Below are 22,097 nucleotides of genomic sequence, written 5' to 3'. Positions count from 1 at the left end.
AGAGACAGAGACAGAGAGAGAGAAAAAACACTATGTAAAACTAAAGATACTCACCAATTTTGTTTTCATTGAGGGGCCTGAGCTGGGTGGAGGTAAGAGAAAAGCAACATTGTCCATTTGTTTGGAGGACTTACTCTAAAAAGGAGATCGTCTGCTTCTCTCTCTGTTTTTGTATTGACGACGACATCTGTAGTGCTTACTGGGAGCGTACAGTTATCTGGAAACCTCGGGCTGATGACAATAGTATTTGAAATGTTTCTGTAGGTCTGCTTCTAGGTGGACAGAAAAAAAAATGTATGTTCCGAGGTACAAGTGCTTGTTGACTTTTCAAACTCAGCCAGTCCCTGCTCTTTAACAGGGGACTCATTTGCTCGGTAGTGCTGCCCTTCCTATCCATTTGACAAGCACATCAAAGGACAACCTTAAGTACTTTATAGTTTAATAATCTTTTTCCTTCTTTAGTTTGCTATCTACTCTCAGAAACTGGAAAATAATTTCTTTTACTTTTTTTCTCTTTCTCATTGAAGCTGAAATTGATGTCTTCCTGAGCTTGTAAGAAAAACAAAATTAAGCTGTAGTTAATACAATGGCCTTTGCTGAGTAAAAATAAAAGACTAGTTTCCCTTCAGGCTTGCTGTGTCAGAGTAAAGGAGGATTTTGACTGGAGCAAGTGCAAAATTTTATAATATCAATATAGAAAAATTGTAGCCAATACAAGAAGTAATAGAATTGTTTATGTGGTGGCTGGGGGTGTGGGCTTTTTGTGTGCATTTGCGCTTGGGAAATTGGGAAGCTAAGAGACATTCTCAAATTCATCAGCTTCTCCAGAACTCTTCTCAAATGCTTATTGTCATGACAACCATGTCTTCATAAACCAAGGCTCTGAGTGTAATACAGATGGGGTTGGTAACAAGGTAGAGTTGCCATCTGCTTTGTTTTCTCTAAGGGACATTTTTTTTTTTAATCTCCAAGTCTAATCCTCCTATCTGAAAGTCTTGACTTATTTTTTCTTTGTAGAGTCAGACATAGTTGTGCGATTAATTCTTTTTCCTGACAAACTACTTCCTTATCTGTCATCGCATAACTTACTGATTGTTAAATGGAGGAAAAATTGGATAATTATGCCTGTGTGAAAACAGGTATATATAGTATAATGACTTATTCCTCTATCTGCTTTGCAAAGCCTGATATGAGGTGTGCTGTCATTCAATAGTACTGTTAAAAGGGAGGTCACAAAAAGGAGTAAGACAAGAATTTTCCCAGGAAACAGGTAAAATCGTCACTGCTTTTGAACGTTGTATTGATATCTGTGCTTCCTGATGGTAGCTCTTCGTGCAATCTGTCATAAACTCGTTTTGACTTTTGAACAAAAAGGATCACATCAGTTCTTTAGGAGAAGACAACATTTTCCGGATACTAAATTTAGAGAGAAACTGGCCAGATAAATGATTCTCACATGAGGGATGCGGCCAGTGCCTTCACCTGCCCCCTTACCAAAGATGCAGTGACATAGCCTCGGATTAACCTGCTACAAAAACTGGGATCTAATTTTAAAAGGAAGCTATTCAGTCAGCATTTCACAAGTTCACACATGCTGTGATCAGAATTAAGATCTATCCAGCCTTTGAAAAATCAGAAGATACATATCTAACCCTTTAAAAGGGTGTGGGAAACTAAATCACTGAATAAAGGTTAAGGGAAATATGGAGTTCATATTTAAAGTCAAGAATAATTTCCTTCTTTGTATCGTAATTATCTTACGTATGCTACAGTCTGTAATTCTAAACCTTAAAATCTTGAGGTGCTTCTCTCACATAGCTCCATTTTTGTTTCCAATCTGAGAAGTTGTATAATTATCTCTGTAAATCAGAAGGAATCTATGTCTATTCACTCTTTTTATGTCTTATATGTTGATGTGAAAACATGATTAATGCTGATGGGTGAGTAAAATATAACCGCAGTATATCACACACGCCAGCACAGACCCAGAAGCATGTATCATGACTACACAATAAATGTGGATTGATGTCCAGAGCAGGGAAAAACTGCTGGGAAATTTTTGAAGTGAAGTCTGGATAAACTTCTGTTTTTCACAGGAACATTATAAGGAGTGTGGTTCCTTGAATGTAGTTTTGGTCTGGGGGTTAAAACCAAGCAACAGCTGAAAAAGCTTGAAACCAGTTTTGTCTTTGGATTTCTTTCCGCAGTGAGTGGTGTGCAACGAGTAGACCACACATTGTACCAAAGACCTTTTTTGAGGAAAGACAATTTTCTGCATTTAGTTTATACCTTATGTATACATTATAAAAGACGTCCAGAAAACACCTCAGGTCTTTCCACGAAGCTCTATTGGTTTTCCTTTTCCATTTATATAAATGAAATGGGGAAGAAATGCAATTGCTGCAAACAATACACCACCATAGAATACACCATAGAAACACTACCTTTGAATCTGTATAGGTAAAAACAATAATCAGAGTAAGATGTGTTAAGCTCTGCTGCATTGCTCTGAAGGAATTGGCAATGCTGCCATAAATGTCTTCATGATATTATGTCAAACAAAACATGGCACCCTGGTCAGGCTGCACAGTCAAGATCGCAATGCTTGAGGATTGGCATTGCTATCATGACTTCCATCATCTGTAATTGTTTCAATATACAGTCATCTTACTAACGGGTATTTGCTGTATGAGCCATTAATTTTAAAAAGCAGTACCTTTGTTTATTTTTAAAACTTTAGACTGAATTTGTCAATCTTCATTCAAATTAATTGGGTGTCCCCTATGCTAAATGGGGCATAGTTTTAAAACAGTAAATTTGTCACATTCAGCACTTCCCTTTCCACTGATTTTTATTGCTTAGCCTTTTGCTTGAGAACACGGCTTTATTTCCCAAGGCACGTAGTCACCACTGGGCAAGTTTTGTTCTCTCTCTCCCAAGGCAGATAAGGAGCAACAAGCCCAGTGTGGGGATCTGCTGAGTTCCTTAGAAAACCATTGACCACTTATCCTGTGGGTGCATGAATGCAGCTGCATTCTGGGCTCCCAAAACATCTTGAAGTGCTTTGAGTGTAATAAACCCCGACCGTGCTTTTCTTTCTCATTTCTTCACGTATGTATTTTAGGAGAAATACAATCCACATGCTCTGTTCCCTCCACTTTTAAATCATGAAAATGTTGTTTTGTAAGAGCTGTTTGATGTCCGGGAAGCCTTTTATCCTTTTATTAGGCTATTTTTATATGTAAGTAAGAAAGAAAACAGTAAACAGAAAGCACAACATCACATCATGACTTAGGGCAAACACAAAGTGAGCGACTTAAGTGTGACGTTCTAAACCGATAATATTTTGAAACCCAACATTTCTCTGGGTGCTTTGCAGAAGCTGCAGGCCTGTGGGGGTAAATTAGGGATGAGAACTAATGTTCATTGAGTAGTGACTGGCACTCTGGGACATCTGCTGACTGCTTGATTTTTACAGTTACCCTAAGTGGTAGGTCTGTCCATCTGCCTTTTATAGATGGGAAGGGCTTTCAGATCGCTTACGTAACTGGCCATCATCTATTTGACTTTTCAGTTTATGTTCTTTTTATGACTTCCATCCTCCTTATTCTATTGGTGGGGGTGTAAGTGGTGTACCCTCCAGATGATCGGAAAGTTCCATCTTGGGCGGTAACTTGGAAATACCGAGTAATCAGGCCTAAGGATGAGGGTTATTCTAGCCTCAAGAAAGCATCAGCTGGGTGGTAGGGCAAGACAGATATATGGTATGGCGGTTGCTTAAGAGCTTTGGTTAGCTGGTATTGTGCCAGAAGGGAGCCTGTATACACTTCCCTTTATTACAGCAGAGGAAAGCCAGAATGTACAGAGGCATGGTGACCAGGGCAGGCTGGAGAGGACGCCTGTGCTCTTGCATGGTGACCCACGATACTTCTAAGCAAGTGATACTCTAGGACCATTTATTTTATTTTGTAACAGTGGTACATATTTGGTAAGAGTAGTACATGATATTATTTATTTAAATAGATTAAACTCAAAGAATATTTCAATGCTTGTATGTTATTGGAGACACCTTAAAGTATCATAGAATGGAAATCACAGATTTAATGGGTCTCTCTATAATGGGACTGTACGCATGTGAAAGAGAATCTAAGATTTTATTTGGAGGGGCCAAGGTCGTATTCAACTATACACCATGGGGTACATGGTCCAGAGTATGGCATTAAGTTCCTATTTTCTGGAGAAAAAGGAAACAAATTAAAAAATGGAGGACAAGAAAACTGCTTAGCATTTGAACTAGGTTCTGGGTTCTTCTGACATTATCTGTTCTATAGGCTTCCTCCCAGAAATCCCAAGTTTGGTTCAGTTTGTAACTGATGCTATGCTATAATCTCATCTTCCTTCCTTCCTTCCTCCCCATTCCCTCCTTCCATATTTCTCTCTCTCCTTCTCCCTCTCTCTCTTTCCTTCCTTCCTTCCTTCCTTCCTTCCTTCCTTCCTTCCTTCCTTCCTTCCTTCCTTCCTTCCTTCCTTCCTTCCTTCCTTCCTTCCTTCCTTCCTTCCTTCCTTCTTTCCTTCCTTTCCTATCAAGGGAAAAGAGCAGAATTATTTAAATCTTCCTCCATTGAATTAAGGAAATACAGAATAAATGCAATGGCAATTTCATAACTGACATTTTGGAGAACATTGGGGTCATCATATGACAGATGATGATTAATTTTTTTGAAGGTCAGGAAAGTAATATTTTTTTTCCAGTGGATTTACTAAGGGAACCAACCACCTGGCTCCTAGCTTTGTAGATAGCACTCCCTGGGAAAAGTTGCTTTTTTGTTTTACAGGATTTCTACTTTGCATCTCTGGAGATTGTATCCCATACAACTAAGAAATATCATTACCATAGCACTTATTTTTTCTCATGTTTTTACTAAAGAGCTACTCTGGTTTATCTTTTACTCCACAGCAGTGCAGAACTTTACACACATTTATATTATAGTAGTCACTTTGCCTAAGGATCTCTGTACACTTTTCAACATTGTTTCTAAGAGCCTTGCCAAACCCAGGCAGAGAGAGTGAGGTTTTAAGGATCTCCTCTGTACCAAGGCAAATTGAGCAATTTGTATGACAGTCCCTAGCAGAGTGGGGAAGAGGGCTTAGAGTCTCGTGGGGCCCAAGGGAGGAGGAAAGACATGCCGTGAGCTCCTTTCGTAGTCAAAGCTTAGTTAAAAATCTTGGAGGAAAAACAGTTACTATATAATGGAGGAAAGAAGGAGAAATGTCTTTCCTAGGTGATGAGGCTGAAAATAATGAGTGGTTGTATGTACAGAGAGGGTCTTTTTCTATGAAAGATGCCCCCCTCAACTTCATTAGATACCTGCTCATGCAGGAGATATAGAGTAGGACTTGAGGCATTTCTGTCTGTTTCCAGTATATTCTATTTCTAGATATTCTATTAGTAGTCCTAGGAATGTAGACTGGAGAAAAAGACCCATGTTCACTTTCATTTAAAATTTTATTTTATAAAATAAGATCTCCTTGTATCTGATTTCATTTGTTTTCAATCAACTATTGCTACAACCTTTTAGGTATGTGTTCTGTCCCACTAGTGTGGGTTCCACAGGCCCACTTGTCACTGTCACTAAGATGGGAGTCCCCAGTTGATGGGGGGCTGAGTTACCTCTCACTGTGTCAACTGTCGCTGATGCTTCCATTCATGTCCCATACGTGCTGCTAGCTCCCATCTTCATATTGGCAACACTTCAAGTGTTCAGGAAAGGCATCGGTGAATGCTTCTAAGTTATAGCAGATCCAGTTGAAATTACATCTAAGATCATTCTCCCTGTTTATAAAGAAAATAAGTCAGGAGGTTGAAACTTGATGTTGACAGTTAGCACAGTATAGTTTTATTTGGGATTTAGTGCATTATTTTCCTCCAATTAGTTTTGAATTGAGATTATTAATGGACATTTATTCTGCACCAAAAGGGCCTTTAGCTCCTATGTGGCTAAAATAATACTGAGATCAGTATAGTGGAAGAAAGGAGACATTCCATCTAATAACTTACTCAGTAACCCTTACCTTCATTGAGACGGTTAATCGATGGTCTTCTTTGCACACTCCCCATGACCCTGCCCCAGGAATTTGCAGAGGACACTGTGCAAGCCATACAATAACCCTTGCCTGCAAGCAATATGCACAGATGGGAAAGATAATTAGACTCTTTCTTTTTGAGAGATCTACATCATTTCAACAGAAGGACCCAGCAATTCTGCTGGACTCAGACTGCAAGCTATTACTAACAGACCTACTTCAGACAGATTTCATAATCACTAGATTTGTGGTACAAATGGTTATGGTGAGCTCTCAGGCTCCTGAAAGCCCACTAACACTGTCAGACTTAAATAGCACTCAAGGTTTGAAATGAGAATTAAAAAGTATGATTCAGGTTAATAGTTAAGGTTGCCACCAGAAAGTGCTTCTTTGGTTTCCCAAAATCAATTGGTCATATGGCCAGCTGCCGTTCTCTCAAGAGATGTCCCCAATCTCATCCTGTGTGATTATTCGAGGTTGACAAAGGGTATTGAATGACATGGTGTAGGGTTTACCATGGTGACATTATCACGTGATTACATGTTTTCCCTACATAAAACAGTGAATTTCATTCATGAAAGAAAGGATCTCATTTTTGAATGTTAACATTTCAGAAAGCAAGTTTAAGTTACAGGGTAAATTTACATTGCTGTTAGGAGACTTCACTCAAAAGATTGGGGAGAAATCTGAGAGAATTCAAACTTCCCTGAGAGCTTTCCTTATAAGCACTGTGCACTGGAGTGGTTAATCCCATGAGGCACTGGGTACTGAGTGAGGGGAGCTCCCACTGCCTGGCAACGCTTCTTCCAGAGCGAGGCTAGTCCATTTTGACCCAGTGAGCTCAAGAGGCAAATCACTGCAGGTCGTAGAGTTATGTGCTCCTTTTGCTCCTCAGGAGGCTTGAAACCCAATCACTGTGGGTTTTTTTTAATTGTTACAATTATTCTACTTTATTATTAGTTGTTGCTAATCTCTTACTATGCCAAATTTATAAATTAAACTTTATTGTAGGTATGTATGTACAGGAAAAAACATGGTATACATAGGGTTTAGTACCCCCTTAGATAAGAGAAGATTACTGTATTCCTCTTTGGAGTCATCATGAGTAGATATTTGATAAATTAATAAATGAAACCATGCCCCCCACCCACACACACACACCTTCTCAAGTCTATAGGTATTAGTGAACAGTGGGCTTGCAAATGGAGAGTTAAAAGTTATAAAAGGAGGGCCGGCCGAGTGGCGCGATGGTTAAGAACTCGCTTGGGATGCCAGAGGGCCCCGGTTCGGATCCCACATATGAGGGCCAGTGACACTGCCCTCTACAGCTAAGATGCTGAACAACAGCTCAACCTGGAGCTGGGCTGCCGTGAGTCGCCGGCGACGGCGTGGGCTGCAGTCCCTGTGGCAGTGGATTGCCATGGGCTACCGTGTGTGGCCAGCAGCCAGCGTGAGCGGCCAGCAGCCAGCGTGAGCGGCCAGCAGCCGCAGTGAGCGGCCGTCCAGAAGCCGGCGACTGATGTGCCTCGCCTGGGAAGAGCGCAATGATGGTGCCAACTTGGGCCAGTGAAGCAACATCCTCCACAACTAGATTGAAGAACAAAACGACAGCAACTTGTCTGTTCCCCTTTCCCCAATTCCCCAGCACTGTTCCCATCCCCCCAATTCCCCAATAAAAATCTTTAAAAAAAAAGTTATAAAAGGAGCTAAAGGGAACCAATTGGAAGACATGGGTTTGAAATGATAAATCATTTGGCCCAAAGGGGACTTTGTATATTGACCTATCACTGGTATCAAAAAGAAGTGCACAACCTAGTCTTAGAAGCCATTGTATTAGTAGTTGGAAATTCTTTTCTGCTTGACAAAAGATGACTCATCTTCCAATCACTGTTTTGTAATCCTTTAGTTTTTTTTTTTTAATGAACAAAGCTGCCCACTTCCTCTTCAGTTGCAAATCCTGCTTTATGTGAGCAAAACCCACTCTTTTCAATGGGAAGACACTTGCACTGTTTAGGGCCTTGGAATGGCTGAGTGATGGAGCAGAAAGTGCAATCAATTTGGACTTTGAAAAAACAGAATTTGATAGAAACGTGCTTGTGCTTCTAATGAGTCCACAGTCTAGCAGGATTTACAGGTACATGCATAGTTAATGAGGATGTAAGATAACAATGTGTTTGAAGCACATGGAAAGAGGCTCAACATCATGAGTCATGAGGGAAATGCAAATCAAAACCACAGTGTCCGAGTGGTACTTCTGTACACGTACTAGAATGTCTAAAATTGAAAAAAATATGACTACACCAAGTATCTGTGAGGATGTGGAGCAACTGGTGCTCTCATCTATTGCTGGTGGGAATGTAAACAGGACAATCACTTTTGAAAATAGTTTGGCAGTTTCTTAAAATGTTAAATATACACTCATTATATGATCCAGCCATCTTACTCTTAAATATTAAGAGAATCAACTTCTTAGATATGCAAGAACATAGGAAAGTCTCAAAATAATTATTCTGAGTTAAAGAAGTCCGACGAAAAGTTGAGAGACTCTTGGGAATTGAATTAATATGGTAACATTGGGAATATAGGGAGAGGAGAGATTTTAGCATTGCTTCAAAAATAGAATTGAGCAGTGGATGGGGGGTGGGGGGTTGTTACTTTGTGAGGGTGAAAAGGGTAACTATTGCATTGTTCTGTACACCTGAAACTAACAATAAATAAATAAATAAATAAATAAATAAATAAATAAATAAATAGAATTGAGGCTTGGTTATGGATGATGTCTAGATGGGGCACGGACCCTGAGTCTCTCGTGAGCTCATAGTACATGTGTTTCTCCATGTGGCTCATCCACCCTTCGGTGGTGTTATGGACAGCTGGCACTGAAGTATGTAAGAAACGATGAGCTAATTGTTTAATGCTGATCCTGTGATAACTCCAAGGCCCCCCAAAATAAACATCCAGTAGGCAAGCTCTCAAATCTTGACCGCTTAAGGAAAATCAATTTCTTTTGTCTTTTTAATAAAAACAAGTATAGATAGCTAATAAAAGTATAATACTAGTAAGAGAAAATGAAGAAGACGACAAAGAAAAATGGGATCCCTAGAGTGAGCCTCATGGATAAGAGAGAACAAAGGGTTGAAGGCCGGGAGAGGGCAAGGAAAGACATGGGCTCTGATCAGGTACCTCAGGGAGAAAGAACAGGGAACTGGTTTGGAAAGCAGCACGCTTTATAGACATCTTGTTAATTTAATTTGTCTGTCATTCTGGCATATACTAATTTGTGTGGTTGGATATATTTGGTCCATTGATCCAAAGTCTATAATTAATTGCAGCTCATACGAGGCAGTCTCAATTGTGGTCAAGGGCACAGCTTCCGGAGATTGTATTCCTATCTCTGACCTTAACAACCACATAAGCTCTCTGAACATCTGTTTCCTTATCTGTAAATGGTATCCCCATCAGTTCCTACCTCTTAGAAATATTGTATTAATAAAACAAAAGAAATTGTGTACAGGGAGGCCTTAGCATTGCTTCTAACCCATAATAAGGGCTCAGTAAATTGTTCTTCTTTTTCTCCTCATTATTATTGTTGCTATTATTATTCAGCACCACCATATTGTCAGCGATGATTGGAAAAGACTTTAATCTCCCAATAAGCCATTCGAAAACAAGGGCACATTTTAGTGTTTATTGCCAGAAGTAACCATAATGTCACTCATTCTCCCTTAAGTGATTTATTTACATATGTTATTTCATTAGTGTTTTTTTATACATGTGAAAAAAAGAAGCATGGCTCAGTGATGAAGCAAAGGAATAGAAATTTAGTGACTTTCGTCCTGCTTGTGCTCTAATTCCTATTTGATTTAAGGCACGTAATTTAAATTTCTTGCCCTTTAATATCCTCAATTGAGACAGAAATAAATATTAATCGTCACATAGGGCTATTAGAAATGCCTAAGTAAGAAAAAAAATACAAGTTTTCACACTATTAAAGTACAGAATTTTCTAGAAAGCTAAGTGGGATGCATAAGTTAGTAAAGTTCTGTAGGTGAGACATGAAGGTACCAAGAACTTCATGCCACATTGAAGTTCATTGGTATAGCTAGGTTTAAAAATAGTTACTATCAATTGCTTCTATTACCCATTATTTCATCTAATCGAAAATAGCAGTTCAAATCCCTGGTTGCATTTCTTCTACTGGTAATGACTACTTTTTATTTTAAGTCAGCAGAGTTTTTCTTGTCTTATTTCAGGCTTTGTGGATCTGAACCTCCACGACCAGGTACACCTCCTGGAGTGTGCCTGGATGGAGATCCTCATGATTGGGCTCGTCTGGCGCTCCATGGAGCACCCCGGGAAACTCCTGTTTGCTCCCAACTTGCTCCTGGACAGGTGAGTGACCTGGCTGCAGGTTGGAGGGTGCGCATCCTTTATAATCCCTGGCTTATTCCCAAAGCTCTTTTATTCAGCACTCCATGAAGCTTCCGAGAACTTTATCAGGTATGTTCACTCTACAAATGAGTGAATTTGGGTGATACAGACCAGTTGAGTTCACGGAAGTCTACGAATAACTTTCTACTAGGCATCTCCCCAGGTTAGCACTATTATCTCTGAAATAGGTGTGTATCTTCATATATGTGCTTATACCATGTCCAGAATTTTCACTGTGAAAATACCCGTTCATATGTATATGTGTGGTTATTCATGTAACTATGGACTAATTGTCTAACTTGGTGTTGTAGAAAAGAAATGATAAATATCACCCTTTAATTAAAAATTTTTTTGGTTGGCTTATGTACTTGCAAACCACAGTAGCCTTGGTGTTTCCTTCTCTAATTTTCCCATCAGTAAATGAGGAAATTTGACCAGGGCTCTGAAGGCCACTTCCAGTTCTATGAATTCATAAAAGTTACTTGCTTATTTTAGATAATGAGGATTTCACTATTCAAATGTGCTACCTTATTTACCACCTTCTACTAGGGTTGACTAGGAATGTGAGTCCCATCGTTCTTTCTTTTTTAGTCATGACTTAGACATTATTCAACAGCAGCTACCATGGACGACGTCCCCACTCCCCATCTGCTGTGCTACATGCTTCGTATACATGGTCTCATTTAATTATCACAGCACTCCTAGGAAGCTTACCATTCACATTTTACCAGAAAAGGAGTAAGTTTCAGAGACATTCTGCTACTTGCAAAGAGCATCAAGCTAGCTCACATTGGAGCCAGGGTTGGAATGCAAGATCTGTTTGGCTCTGACACACACATGTTGCCTCCTGTCCTGTACATAGGTTCTTCCCTCTTTCCTGTTCAGCAATGCCTCCTTTGGTATGCTGCTACAGTCCTTTGTTTCCAGGCATATCGTGTCTTTGTGGTATGACAATCAGAATGGGAAAGGACCACCTTCTCATTGTTTCCTGCTAACCCATTTTGCGTCTGCGCGGCAGCCCATGGCTGCCTCACTGCACATTCCTTCATATCGGAGAGCCACACTACCTCCCCATCTCCTGGGCCACCCTCGGCTTTCATACACCTGCCAAGGCCCCTGGAGCAGAATTACAGCAAAATGTTCTTAAGCACTGGAGAATGATTACAAGTGTCCACTCCTGTTTTGTCATTTGTGTTTACTATGGCTTTTGAAAAACAGTGATGATGTTGTTCAACAGGCAGATTTTGCTGTCCATGGAATATATTCCCATATCAGTTTCACCAAATCACTGAGGATGGCCGCTAGCCTTGTTCCTTAGAACTGCCTCGCATCGAAGTCTGTCAGCCTTTCCGAGGATGTCTGTCCAGTGCTGCCTCCCTCCCCTCCCCTCCCCTCTCCTCTCCTGCTCTTCTCTTCTCTGATCTTGTCGTTTTTCCCCCTTCCATATCTTTTCTCCTCTGTTTTCCTTTGCTTTCCTCCTTTAGTTTTCTCTTTCCACCTGTCTCCCCCTCCTCTCCTTTTCTTCTTCTTCTTTTTAAAAATCCCTCCTGTGTTACAGTCGTGTGGTTCTGTGACTGAGTTATACCAGATTTGCAGATGCAAACCTTACATCTCAGACCACAGACATGTTTGCTTGCTTCACATTAGGATGTGTTTTTAATGTTTAGGGCTTTGGATGTTCATAACTGAATGGATCTCCATGACTTGCCGTCTCATCCATATCTATCTTCCTGGGCACGTTCTTTCTGAGAACAGTCATCAAGTCATTGCATTTTAAATATGAACAGGTGTGTGACATTACCTCACCCCATTGAACTTGTTTGGCCTAGGATTTCATCAGCCACCTGTTTCTCTTTCTTCTCCACAGAATCTCACTGTGGTTAATTTCCTCCCATATCTCTCACTGCAGTATGAGTGAGTAAAAGTTCTCATCGCTCTCCATTCCTACTTTCTAAAACTCCAGATTTCAAGTTCCTACTTCCTCTAGACTGGGATTTCTCAGCTTCTGCACTGTTGACATTGTTGGTTGGGTCATCCTTTCTTGTGGGGGGCTGTCCTGTACATTTTAAAATGTTCAGCAGCATCCCTGAACCCTACTTACTAGATGCTCACAGCACCCCTCCTCCCCACTGGTGACAACCCAGCATGTCTCCAGACATTTCTAAATGTCCCCTGTGTGTGGTGGGAGGGAAGGTACTAAACTGCCTGTGGTTGAGGACAACTCCTCTAAGACTCCAAATTCCTCACTGAATACATTGTCTTTCTTATTAAGCTTGTTCCTTTTCTCTTCTCTACGTCAGTGACATGGACATTTACCCAGACACTGAAGCTGTAAAGTTGAAAATCACTGTGGATCGCGCTTTCCCTCCCCCCCCCCACCAGATTACCCAGTTACTATCAAGTCATTTCTGAACTGTTTCTGAACTCTATACCTCCCCGTCTCCATGCCTCGGCCCAGCACAGGTTTTTGGTGTTCCTTCCCCAGATTACTGCCTCTCCACTACTGTCCCTCTTTCTCGGCTGTCCTTCTTTCCTTCAGTCAGTTCCCCACAGTGCTGCCAGAGATTTCTTTCGAAGCTGTGATTGTGCTGCTTTCTGATTTAGCTTTCATTGGCTCTCTCCATTCTTTAGAAGGTCCTATCTAGACTTCTTATCTTGATAATTGTGAACTCCTATTTAGGCAAGTGTCACAAAGACAAATATCGGCAGAGCCAGTCAAATGATGTCAATGAGGATGGCCAGTGGGTTCAAAAGGGAGTTCTGGGATTAGGAGAACCTGGGAGTTCTGTCTAGCCTCAAGACACCTGGGCACTGAATTCAGCTGAGTGCCATGAATGTAACTTTATACGGCAAGTGTTTCTTCCACGGCTACTGGAAGACCCTCTCCCTTTAGGATTCCCTGTCTGAATCTGATCCATTCTTTTAAGGCTCATTTCAGATATCACGCTTCCATCAAACTTCCCTTCAAACTCTTTCCTCTTTAGGCAGAAAGGAACCTTGCCTTTGTCTAAGTTCTCATTGTTTGGTTTGTACTTCTCTTAGTCTCATTCTGCCATAAGTAAGTTATAATTGTATGTCTTGTCTTCCTCACCAGCCCGTTACCTCCTTGTGGGCAGGAACCAGGCCTTGTTCATCTTTTTGTCACTTCCAATATACAAAGTCTAATTATCAACATGCACCTAAATATGAAATTTCAGATGATCAAATTACCCTCTTGGTATTAGAGGATAACTGCTTTTGATGACATTGACATCTGCACAACAGTAAACATATTGTGATCAGCAGCCTGTTTGATATTTTCTACATCTGGAAGGTGGCTTTTGAGTGATAACTGAGAACATTGTTTATGTTTTTGCCTCACAGGCTGGCAGCCCCTTGATAACATTCAGCTCTCTGATTAGCCTAAGTCACCCTCATCTCTCTGTTGCTTTTCCCCATCATATTGTACATAGGAAACACTTTTTTAAAATTGTAATAAAATGTAGACATCCATAAGTTTCAAAGCTAAATGTTTGACTGAGAGCTGGTAAGCAGAAGAGGAGTGTTAGCGTTATCATTTTTATTTTATCTCAGGCTTAGTGACACTACCTTTGAAAAGTCAGTCACCTCCATAGGCTGCTTGCATCTGCATAGAAATAGAGAGAAGAGAAAGCCAGAGGTCAAGCAGTCCTGTCACTCATGGATTACCTAAATTGCTACCTGGAGACAGGGGTTTGTTTCCGCTTAATCATAATGATGTCCTGTTCTCACAAACCCTTGCAAATCCAGGCATTGGTGCCTTCCAGGGCTATCAGGAAGATAGGATTTACCCCCAGTCTTTCCTTGTAATTACTCAAATTACAGGGATTTTTGGCAGGTGGGGTTTAGCGATTACAGGAACATTAAAAACCTATTGGGTTGCCATGCCAGCTTTGTGACCACAGGACACATTTTCTGTCTTGTGTCCATTTAAAAAGAGTTATTGCCTGATTTATTCCCTGAGGACAACCATGATATCTTGATTCTGGTAGTGTATAACTAATTTCATCCTTGCTGTGCTTAGCTTACCCACAATGTCCAGTTCTTCCCCGTATCCTGCAGCAGTGAGTTTCAAGAGCTTAATGTAGTCATCTCTTCCTGTAAAAGCCAGGAAATAAAGGTTACTATAAGGTATAAATAAAGAACCTGGTAATTTCCCTTAGAGTGTGTGTGTGTGTGTGTGTGTGTGTATTTTACAAGAGGAAAGTTAAAGATAATAAGAAGGCCTGTGAAAGTAATCAGGAAGTGGAGAAAACTCATTTTCCATTCTAGCACCTAATCCTTTGGTGTGTTTTGGCACCAGAAAACACAAAATATGTCCTCTGTGTCAACTCCGAATTCACCTCTTCGTTTAGTCCCGCTTGAGTGCTCACCCTGGAAAAATATAGACAAAGAACAGAAGCAAAAGTGTTCAACTTAGATTGTTCCTCGTGGGGTCTGTGTTTTTGCAGGAGTGAAGTTGGCTATCGCTGGAAGGCACATGTAATATTAGAGGAAACTGTAAATTGCCTGTTCAGTAAGACTATTCAGTTTCCAAGAGGCTAATTCTGTTTTGCAGGCACCATCCATGCTAACAAATTCTGAAAAATATTTGTGGATTTCTCAGTAAAGCCAAAACACTCTCTTTTGACTCAGATTCACTCTCAGAGAGAAAAAAAGAAAGAAACAACAAAAACAAAACTATTCATCCACTTGAAAAGCAGTTCTTACTTAATGCAAGCAGAATATTACCTCTACCTAGAGCCTGGCCAGAGGGATGTTGCTCTAACTTCCATCGTCCCTGCATCAGGGTGCTCTGCCTGTAGGAAGTAACACTGAACAACAGGAAGTTCTTTTACTTGTAGGCGTGGAAGAGGAGTAAGTTATCTCCCTTAAGAGAGAAACACCCAAGGCACATTTTGCCTCTTCTACTAAATACCAGACCATTTTCAGATGATAAATTCATTTCAAATTGAAAAAAAAAAACACCATCATTTTCTGGAGGAAAGCATTCTCATTTTAAGTTATTTATAGTAAATATTTCAGGAAAAACAAAAAAAAATGCAAATAAAACAATGTGTCCAACAACACTTCTATTTGCTTTTTTTTATTGACATTTTTTTTTCCTGTGTAAATTGACTTTTTTTTCTGTGTAAAACTTGATGTAAATTCTTTGCAGATTTTTTCACTTGGAAGAGTAAAAAAATAGAGTTCTGAAGTAAGTCAAATTCAGAATGTAATCCATCCAAAGATTTCTCAGGCATGAAGCGGAAGACTTCCCTTTATAGTCCCTGTTCTGGTTTCTCCCCTTTGAAAAATGTGTGCTACACTGAAGGGGAGCATCTCAGTAGCTGGGGGAGCAGGTGTCGGGGGAGTGAGTGATCTTCCTACTGCCAAAGTCAGTCCTGGGCAGGAGACAGTTTAGTTATTCCAATAGCTTTGCTGGATTTTGTCCATAACTTTCCAGAAGTGCTTTGGTTTGCCCCACTCATATCTCAAGAACTTGTTTTGTAACTTTTTTTCACTCTATCTTATAGAAATGGATGAAAAAAGAAAAGAAAAGAAGCCAACATTTGTTTAACTTCTTTAATGTGTATGGCCATGTGCTGGGTTCTCTTCTGTACTTTGTATATTTCATCCATTGTAGGGAGAACATGGGTAGCAAAGTTTTACCAGTTGATTCTTTCTAATTCTGAGCTCTCAACTACTCAACAGCAGATGAGATGCCTATTGATTAATTCTTAAAAGCCTTTGATTTAGCATTCCGACCCATCTTGGGAATATGAAACTATAAACCATAGAAGAGAAAAACAGGCCAAAAGATGGAGAAATTGGCCAAACTCTCATTATTACTGCTGTCATTGATTGAAAATGAATCAAAATATCTATTGGACTAAAAACCAATTGCAATATATATATATATATATATATATTTAAATGGGCCAATTATGTGATATGTGAATTACATCTCAATGAAGATATTAAACACACACACACACACACACACACACACACACACACACACACACACACATTAGAGTTTCAGGGAAAGTCAATTTGACCAACAAGACCATCAATCCTGAAAGTGCTTATAGGGGTTCTGTCGGAAAAGGTAGAAAACCAAACCAAAGTTTCTCTTTAAAAACAAAAGCAATTAGGTAGCATTATATTATAAAGTTTCCTAAGCCACAAGTCTCTAACTCCTCAAGAGGAATAAGCTTGTAAACAGTAAGGATCCACTCAATGTGAAATCGCTCCAGAGGAAAAGGCATAATTCCAATCAAAGAATTAAGCCTGCATAGGAGGTTGATTTGACTTTTCTTACATTTTTATATACCTCATTATTTTTGTGTTTGTCCTATCTTATTAACAATGAACCATCAGCTTAATTGATTTAAAACATAATCAAAGTAATATTTTTGACAGTTTAATTCTAAAGTAGCTTAATTTCATGTAAGTCACACATATTATACAGGGAAAATCAAGTAACCCACCTCTCATACCTGCTTTCATTATAACTGCCTGTCCACGGTCGGCCCTGGGAAGATCCTCATTGGTTTGAGTAAGTGCCATTCAAGTCCAAAGATAAAGGGAGATGGCCAACTTCAAGCCTGTGCTAGTTAGCATTCAGTCTAAGTCCACTCATAGTTATTTATTGAGCACCTCCATATCTCTAGGGCTCCGCGTGATGCTGGAGATAGGAAGGAAGAGGTGTGTAAGGGGCAGACCTGTCCTCAGGGAATTTACTGTCTAATGATAAAGTCATATTACTATTCATATGAATTCAAGAAAAAGGAAGCCATTATAAGAAGGCCTGCATGGCACCCTACATCGTTCGTGTCTAGTTTATCTCTTTCTCTATCACTTTCTTTTTTAAATTGAAATTTGATGGACATATAACATTGTGTTAGTTTCAGGGGAACAATATAATGATTCAATATATGTACCTAATCACCACAATAAGTCTAAACATTCGTCACCAAGGGCCGGCCGAGTGGCGCGATGGTTAAGAACTCGCTTGGGATGCCAGAGGGCCCCGGTTCGGATCCCACATATGAGGGCCAGTGACACTGCCCTCTACAGCTAAGATGCTGAACAACAGCTCAACCTGGAGCTGGGCTGCCGTGAGTTGCTGGCGACGGCATAGGCTGCAGTCCCTGTGGCAGTGGGTTGCCATGGGCTACCGTATGTAGCCAGCAGCCAGCGTGAGCGGCCAGCAGCCGCAGTGAGCGGCCGTCCAGAAGCCGGCGACTGATCTGCCTCGCCAGGGAAGAGCGCAATGATGGTGCCAACTTGGGCCAGTGAAGCAGCATCCTCCACAACTAGATTGAAGAACAAAACGACAGCAACTTGTCTGTTCCCCTTCCCCTAATTCCCCAGCACTGTTCCCATCCCCCCAATTACCCAATAAAAAAAAAATCTTTAAAAAAAAACATTCATCACCAAAAGTAGTTACAATTTTTTTTCTTGTGATAAGAACTTTTAAGATCTACTCTCTTAGTAATTTTGAAATATATAATAAGGTATTATTAAGTACGGTCACCATTCTGTACTTTATATCCTCAGGACATATTTATTTTATAATTAGAAGTTTGTATCTTTTGACCACCTTCATGCATTTAGCCCTAACACCACCGCTATCCCAGCTCCCACCTCTGGCAATCACCAATCTGTTCTCTGTATTTATTCATTTTGTTTTGTTTTCAGATTCCACATATAAGTAAGATCATGTGGTATGTGTCTTGCTCTGTCTGACTTATTTCACTTAACATAATGCCCTCAAGGTCGATCCATGTTGTTGCAAATGGCAGGAATTCCTTATTTGTGGCTGAATAATATTCCATTGTATCTAGGATATACCACAATTTCTTCATTCGTTTCTTAATAGACACTTAAGTTGTTTTCATGTCTTGGCTAATGTAAATAATGTTATAATGAACAGGGGGATGCATACATCTTTTTGAATTAGTGTTTTTGTTTTCTTTGGGTAAATACCCAGAAGTGGAATTGCTGGATCATGTGGTGTTTTTAGTTTTTTGAGGAATCCCCATACTATTTTCCATGTTGGCTGCACCAATTGACAGTCCACCAACAGCGCACAAGGGTTCCCTTTTCTCCACATCCTCACCAAATCTTGTATTTCTTGTCTTTTTGATAATAGCCATTCTGACACATGTGTGGTGATATCTCGTGGTTTTGATTTGCATTTCCCTGATCATTAATGATATTGAGCACCTTTACATCTACCAATTGGCTAGCTCTATGTCTTCTTTGGAAAAGTGTCTATTCAGGTCCTCTGCCCATTTTTTCTTTCTTTTTTTTTTTTATTAGAAAGTTTTTTTGGGTTTTTTTTTGTTTTTTGTTTTTGTTTTTTTGCTATTGAGTTGTGTGAGTTCTTTATACATTTTGACTATTAACCCCTATCTCAGGTGTATAATTTGTAGTTGCCCAGTTTTCCCAACACCATTTATTAAAGAGACTGTTCTTTTCCTATTGTATATATCCTTGGCTCATAAATTAATTGAATATATATGTTCCTTTCTGGGCTCTCTATTCTGTTCCATTGGCTTATGTGTCTGTTTTTGTGCCAATACTACAGGGTTTTTGATGACTATAGCTTTGTAATACAGTTTGAACTTGGGGAGCATGATGCTTCCAGCTTTGCTCCTCTTTCTCAGGATTGCTTTGGCTGTTTAGGGTCTTTAGTGGTTCCAAAGAAATTTTAGCATTGTTTGTTCTATTTCTCGGAAAAATGCCATTGGAATTTTGATAAGGATTGCATTGAATCTGTAGATTGCTTTGAGTAATATAGAAATTTTAATAATATTAATGATTCTAATCCATAAGCATGAATTACATTTCCATTTATTTGTGTCTTTTAAAATTTCTTTTATCAATATCTTACAGTTTTTAGTGTATAAGTCTTTCACCTCCTTGGTTAAATTTATTCCTAAGTATTTTATTCTTTTAATGCAATTGTAAATGGGATTGTTTCCTTAATGTCTCTTTCTGATAGTTTTTTATCTGTGTATGAAAACTCAACTGCTTTTTGTATATTATTTTATACTGCAATTTTACAGAATTTGTTTATTAGTTCTAAGTTTTTTGGTGAGTCTTTAGGGCTTTCTGTATATAATACGTTATCTGCAAATAGTAACAGTATTTCTTCCTTTCCAATTTGTATACCTTTTATTTCTTTTTGTTGCCTAGTTTCTCTGGCTAGGACTTCCAATAATGCTGAATAAAAGTGGTGAGAGTGGGCATCCTTGTTTTGTTCCTGATCTTAGAGGGAAAGCTTTTATCTTTTCACTATTGAGTATGATGTTAGCTGTGTGCTTGTCATATGGGGCCTTTATTATGTTGAGGTACGTTTTCTCTGTTGAGAGTTTTATCATAAATGGATGTGGAATCTTGTCAAATGCCTTTTCTCTCTATATTAAGATAATCATATGGTTTTTATCCTTCATCTTGTTAATGTGGTTTATCATATTGGTTGATTTGTGAATGTTGAACTATCCTTGCATCCCTGGAATAAATCCAGCTTGATCATGGTATGTGATCTTTTTCATGTATTGTTGAATCCCGTTTGCTAATATTATGTTGAGTGCTTTTGTATCTATGTTCATCAGGGATATTGGCCCATAATTTTTTTTTGCAGTGTCTTTGTCTGGTTTTGTTATTAGGCTAAATCTGGTCTTATAAAATGACTTTTGAAGAGTTCCTTCCTCTTCCATTTTGTTTAGAAGGGTTTGTAAAGGGTTGACATTCTTTTTTTTTTAAAACACTTGCTAGAATTTGCCAGTGAAGTTGTCTGATCCTGGGCTCTTCTTTGTCGGGATATTTTTTATTACTGTTGCAATCTCCTTACTATAATTGGTTTGCTTAGATTTTCTTTTCTTCATAATTCAGTCTTGGTAGGTTGTGCATTTCTAGGAATCTATTCATTTCTTCTAGGCTGTCCAATTTGTTGGCTTGTAATTATTCATAGTAGTTTCTAATGATCCTTTCTATTTCTGTGTATCAACTGTACTGGATGCTAAGTAAAAGTCAATCCCTGGTTTACACTTGCATTTATAAACTCATTTACTCTAGACATTTTCATGCTAGCATAAATCTACTCATAATACACATTTATTCTGCCTAAAAGTGCGCTCTGTTATAGATAACTGTAAAAGTGAGATTATTCCATGTACTATAGTAGAGGCAAAGACCAAGTATAGTCCAATGTTTCTGAAGACTGAAATTAAGGTATGCAGACCAGGTAAAGAACTCTAGTAATTATGTTATAAGGTAATTAAGTTACAAGGAAATAGGCATATAGGCTAATGAGATAGAAAAATGAGTTCAGAAACTGACATGTATGAACCACTGGCCTATGGTAGAGAGAGTACTGAGACTGCGAGGGAAAGAAAGAACATTACATTAATGGTTCTGAGACAACTGGTTATCTACATAGAAAAAAAAGATGAAATCTGATCTCATGTCATAGCATGTGAAAAAATTAATTCCAAGTGAATGAAGGAATCTATTAAAAGACACATCTAAAGCTTTTATAAGAAAATGTAGAAAAAAAATCTGTATTTCAGTGTCAGGAATTATGTCTTAAAGCACAAAAAACTTGATCTCTCAAATTAAAAACTTTTATAAAGAAAATAAAAAGAAGGTAAGTTGCTAGAAAAGTGAGCACTTTAAAATTATGCTTTATAAAGTACATATAGGTTATCAAAATTCTTTTGTATGAGCCAAATATTACACTGAAAATATGGTAAGGAAAGAGAGAACAACTTAAACAGCTCACAATGGCATCCCCTTTACATCCATCATCAGCTATGTCAGGAACATACATCGCTTTAAGTTTTCTGAAAAGTGAAATGGAAATACTTGTGGAGGGCCCTCACAGATGCATTTATAGATTGTATGTTCAGGAAAATGGAATTGAAATGTTTTAGTAAGAGTCATGGGCCCAATCCTTGAAATAGATGTTGGTTGAGTTTGCTATACTATGTAATTGCAACACAATAAGACTCAAAAGCATTTCAATAAAGTGTGGGTGGAAGAGGAGCTTGCTGCTTCAAGAGCTTCATTAGCTTTCTACAGACTGGAGCTCTCCAGACTGTTGGGAGAAACCCTGCTTACTGTGGTTCTGAATCAATTTTAACCATCATTGAGGCCTGCGGGGGGCGGGGGTGGGGTGGTCAGGGTGCAGCATGAAGTCTTTGGGAATACGGTGGGTGGGGTAAGAAAGGATAAAAGTGTTTTTCTAAAAGCACAGAAATGGGTTCAAGCTTTGTCTATCAGTTGTTTCCCGAAGACTATGTTGTAGTGCCAATCACCGATGAAATGGTAAGATTATACTTCTATTCCTACTTTAGTTTCCTAGGGAAGTTTCTGGTAAATTAGAGCAATGGCATTGGCCCAGTTTAGTGTTATGTTGTTGGACTAAAGATATACATTCTACATGTAACTGTGGCCTGAAGCCTTGGAAATATTTAGGGGAGAGAGAGAGAGAGAGAGAGAGAGAGAGAGAGAGAGAGAGAGAGAGAGAGAGAGAGAGAGAGAGAGAGAGAGAGAGAGAGAGAGAGAGA

At 39.2% G+C, this 22,097-nt stretch overlaps 1 protein-coding gene across 2 annotated transcripts in view; it reads left to right on the top strand.

The window, feature by feature from the left end:
- ESR1 (estrogen receptor 1) overlaps positions 1-22,097 on the top strand; it is a 245,146-nt gene that overhangs the window by 176,703 nt on the left and 46,346 nt on the right. For both annotated transcript variants that reach the window (XM_019638905.1, XM_019638906.1), the window contains exon 5: positions 10,338-10,476. In XM_019638905.1, the coding sequence (XP_019494450.1) occupies positions 10,338-10,476 (139 nt within the window). The remainder of the gene's footprint in view (positions 1-10,337; positions 10,477-22,097) is intronic.

This window comes from Hipposideros armiger, unplaced genomic scaffold (genome assembly GCF_001890085.2).
Source record: "Hipposideros armiger isolate ML-2016 unplaced genomic scaffold, ASM189008v1 scaffold_41, whole genome shotgun sequence".
NCBI lineage: Eukaryota > Metazoa > Chordata > Mammalia > Chiroptera > Hipposideridae > Hipposideros > Hipposideros armiger.
This window is presented reverse-complemented; position numbering and strand designations above follow the sequence as displayed.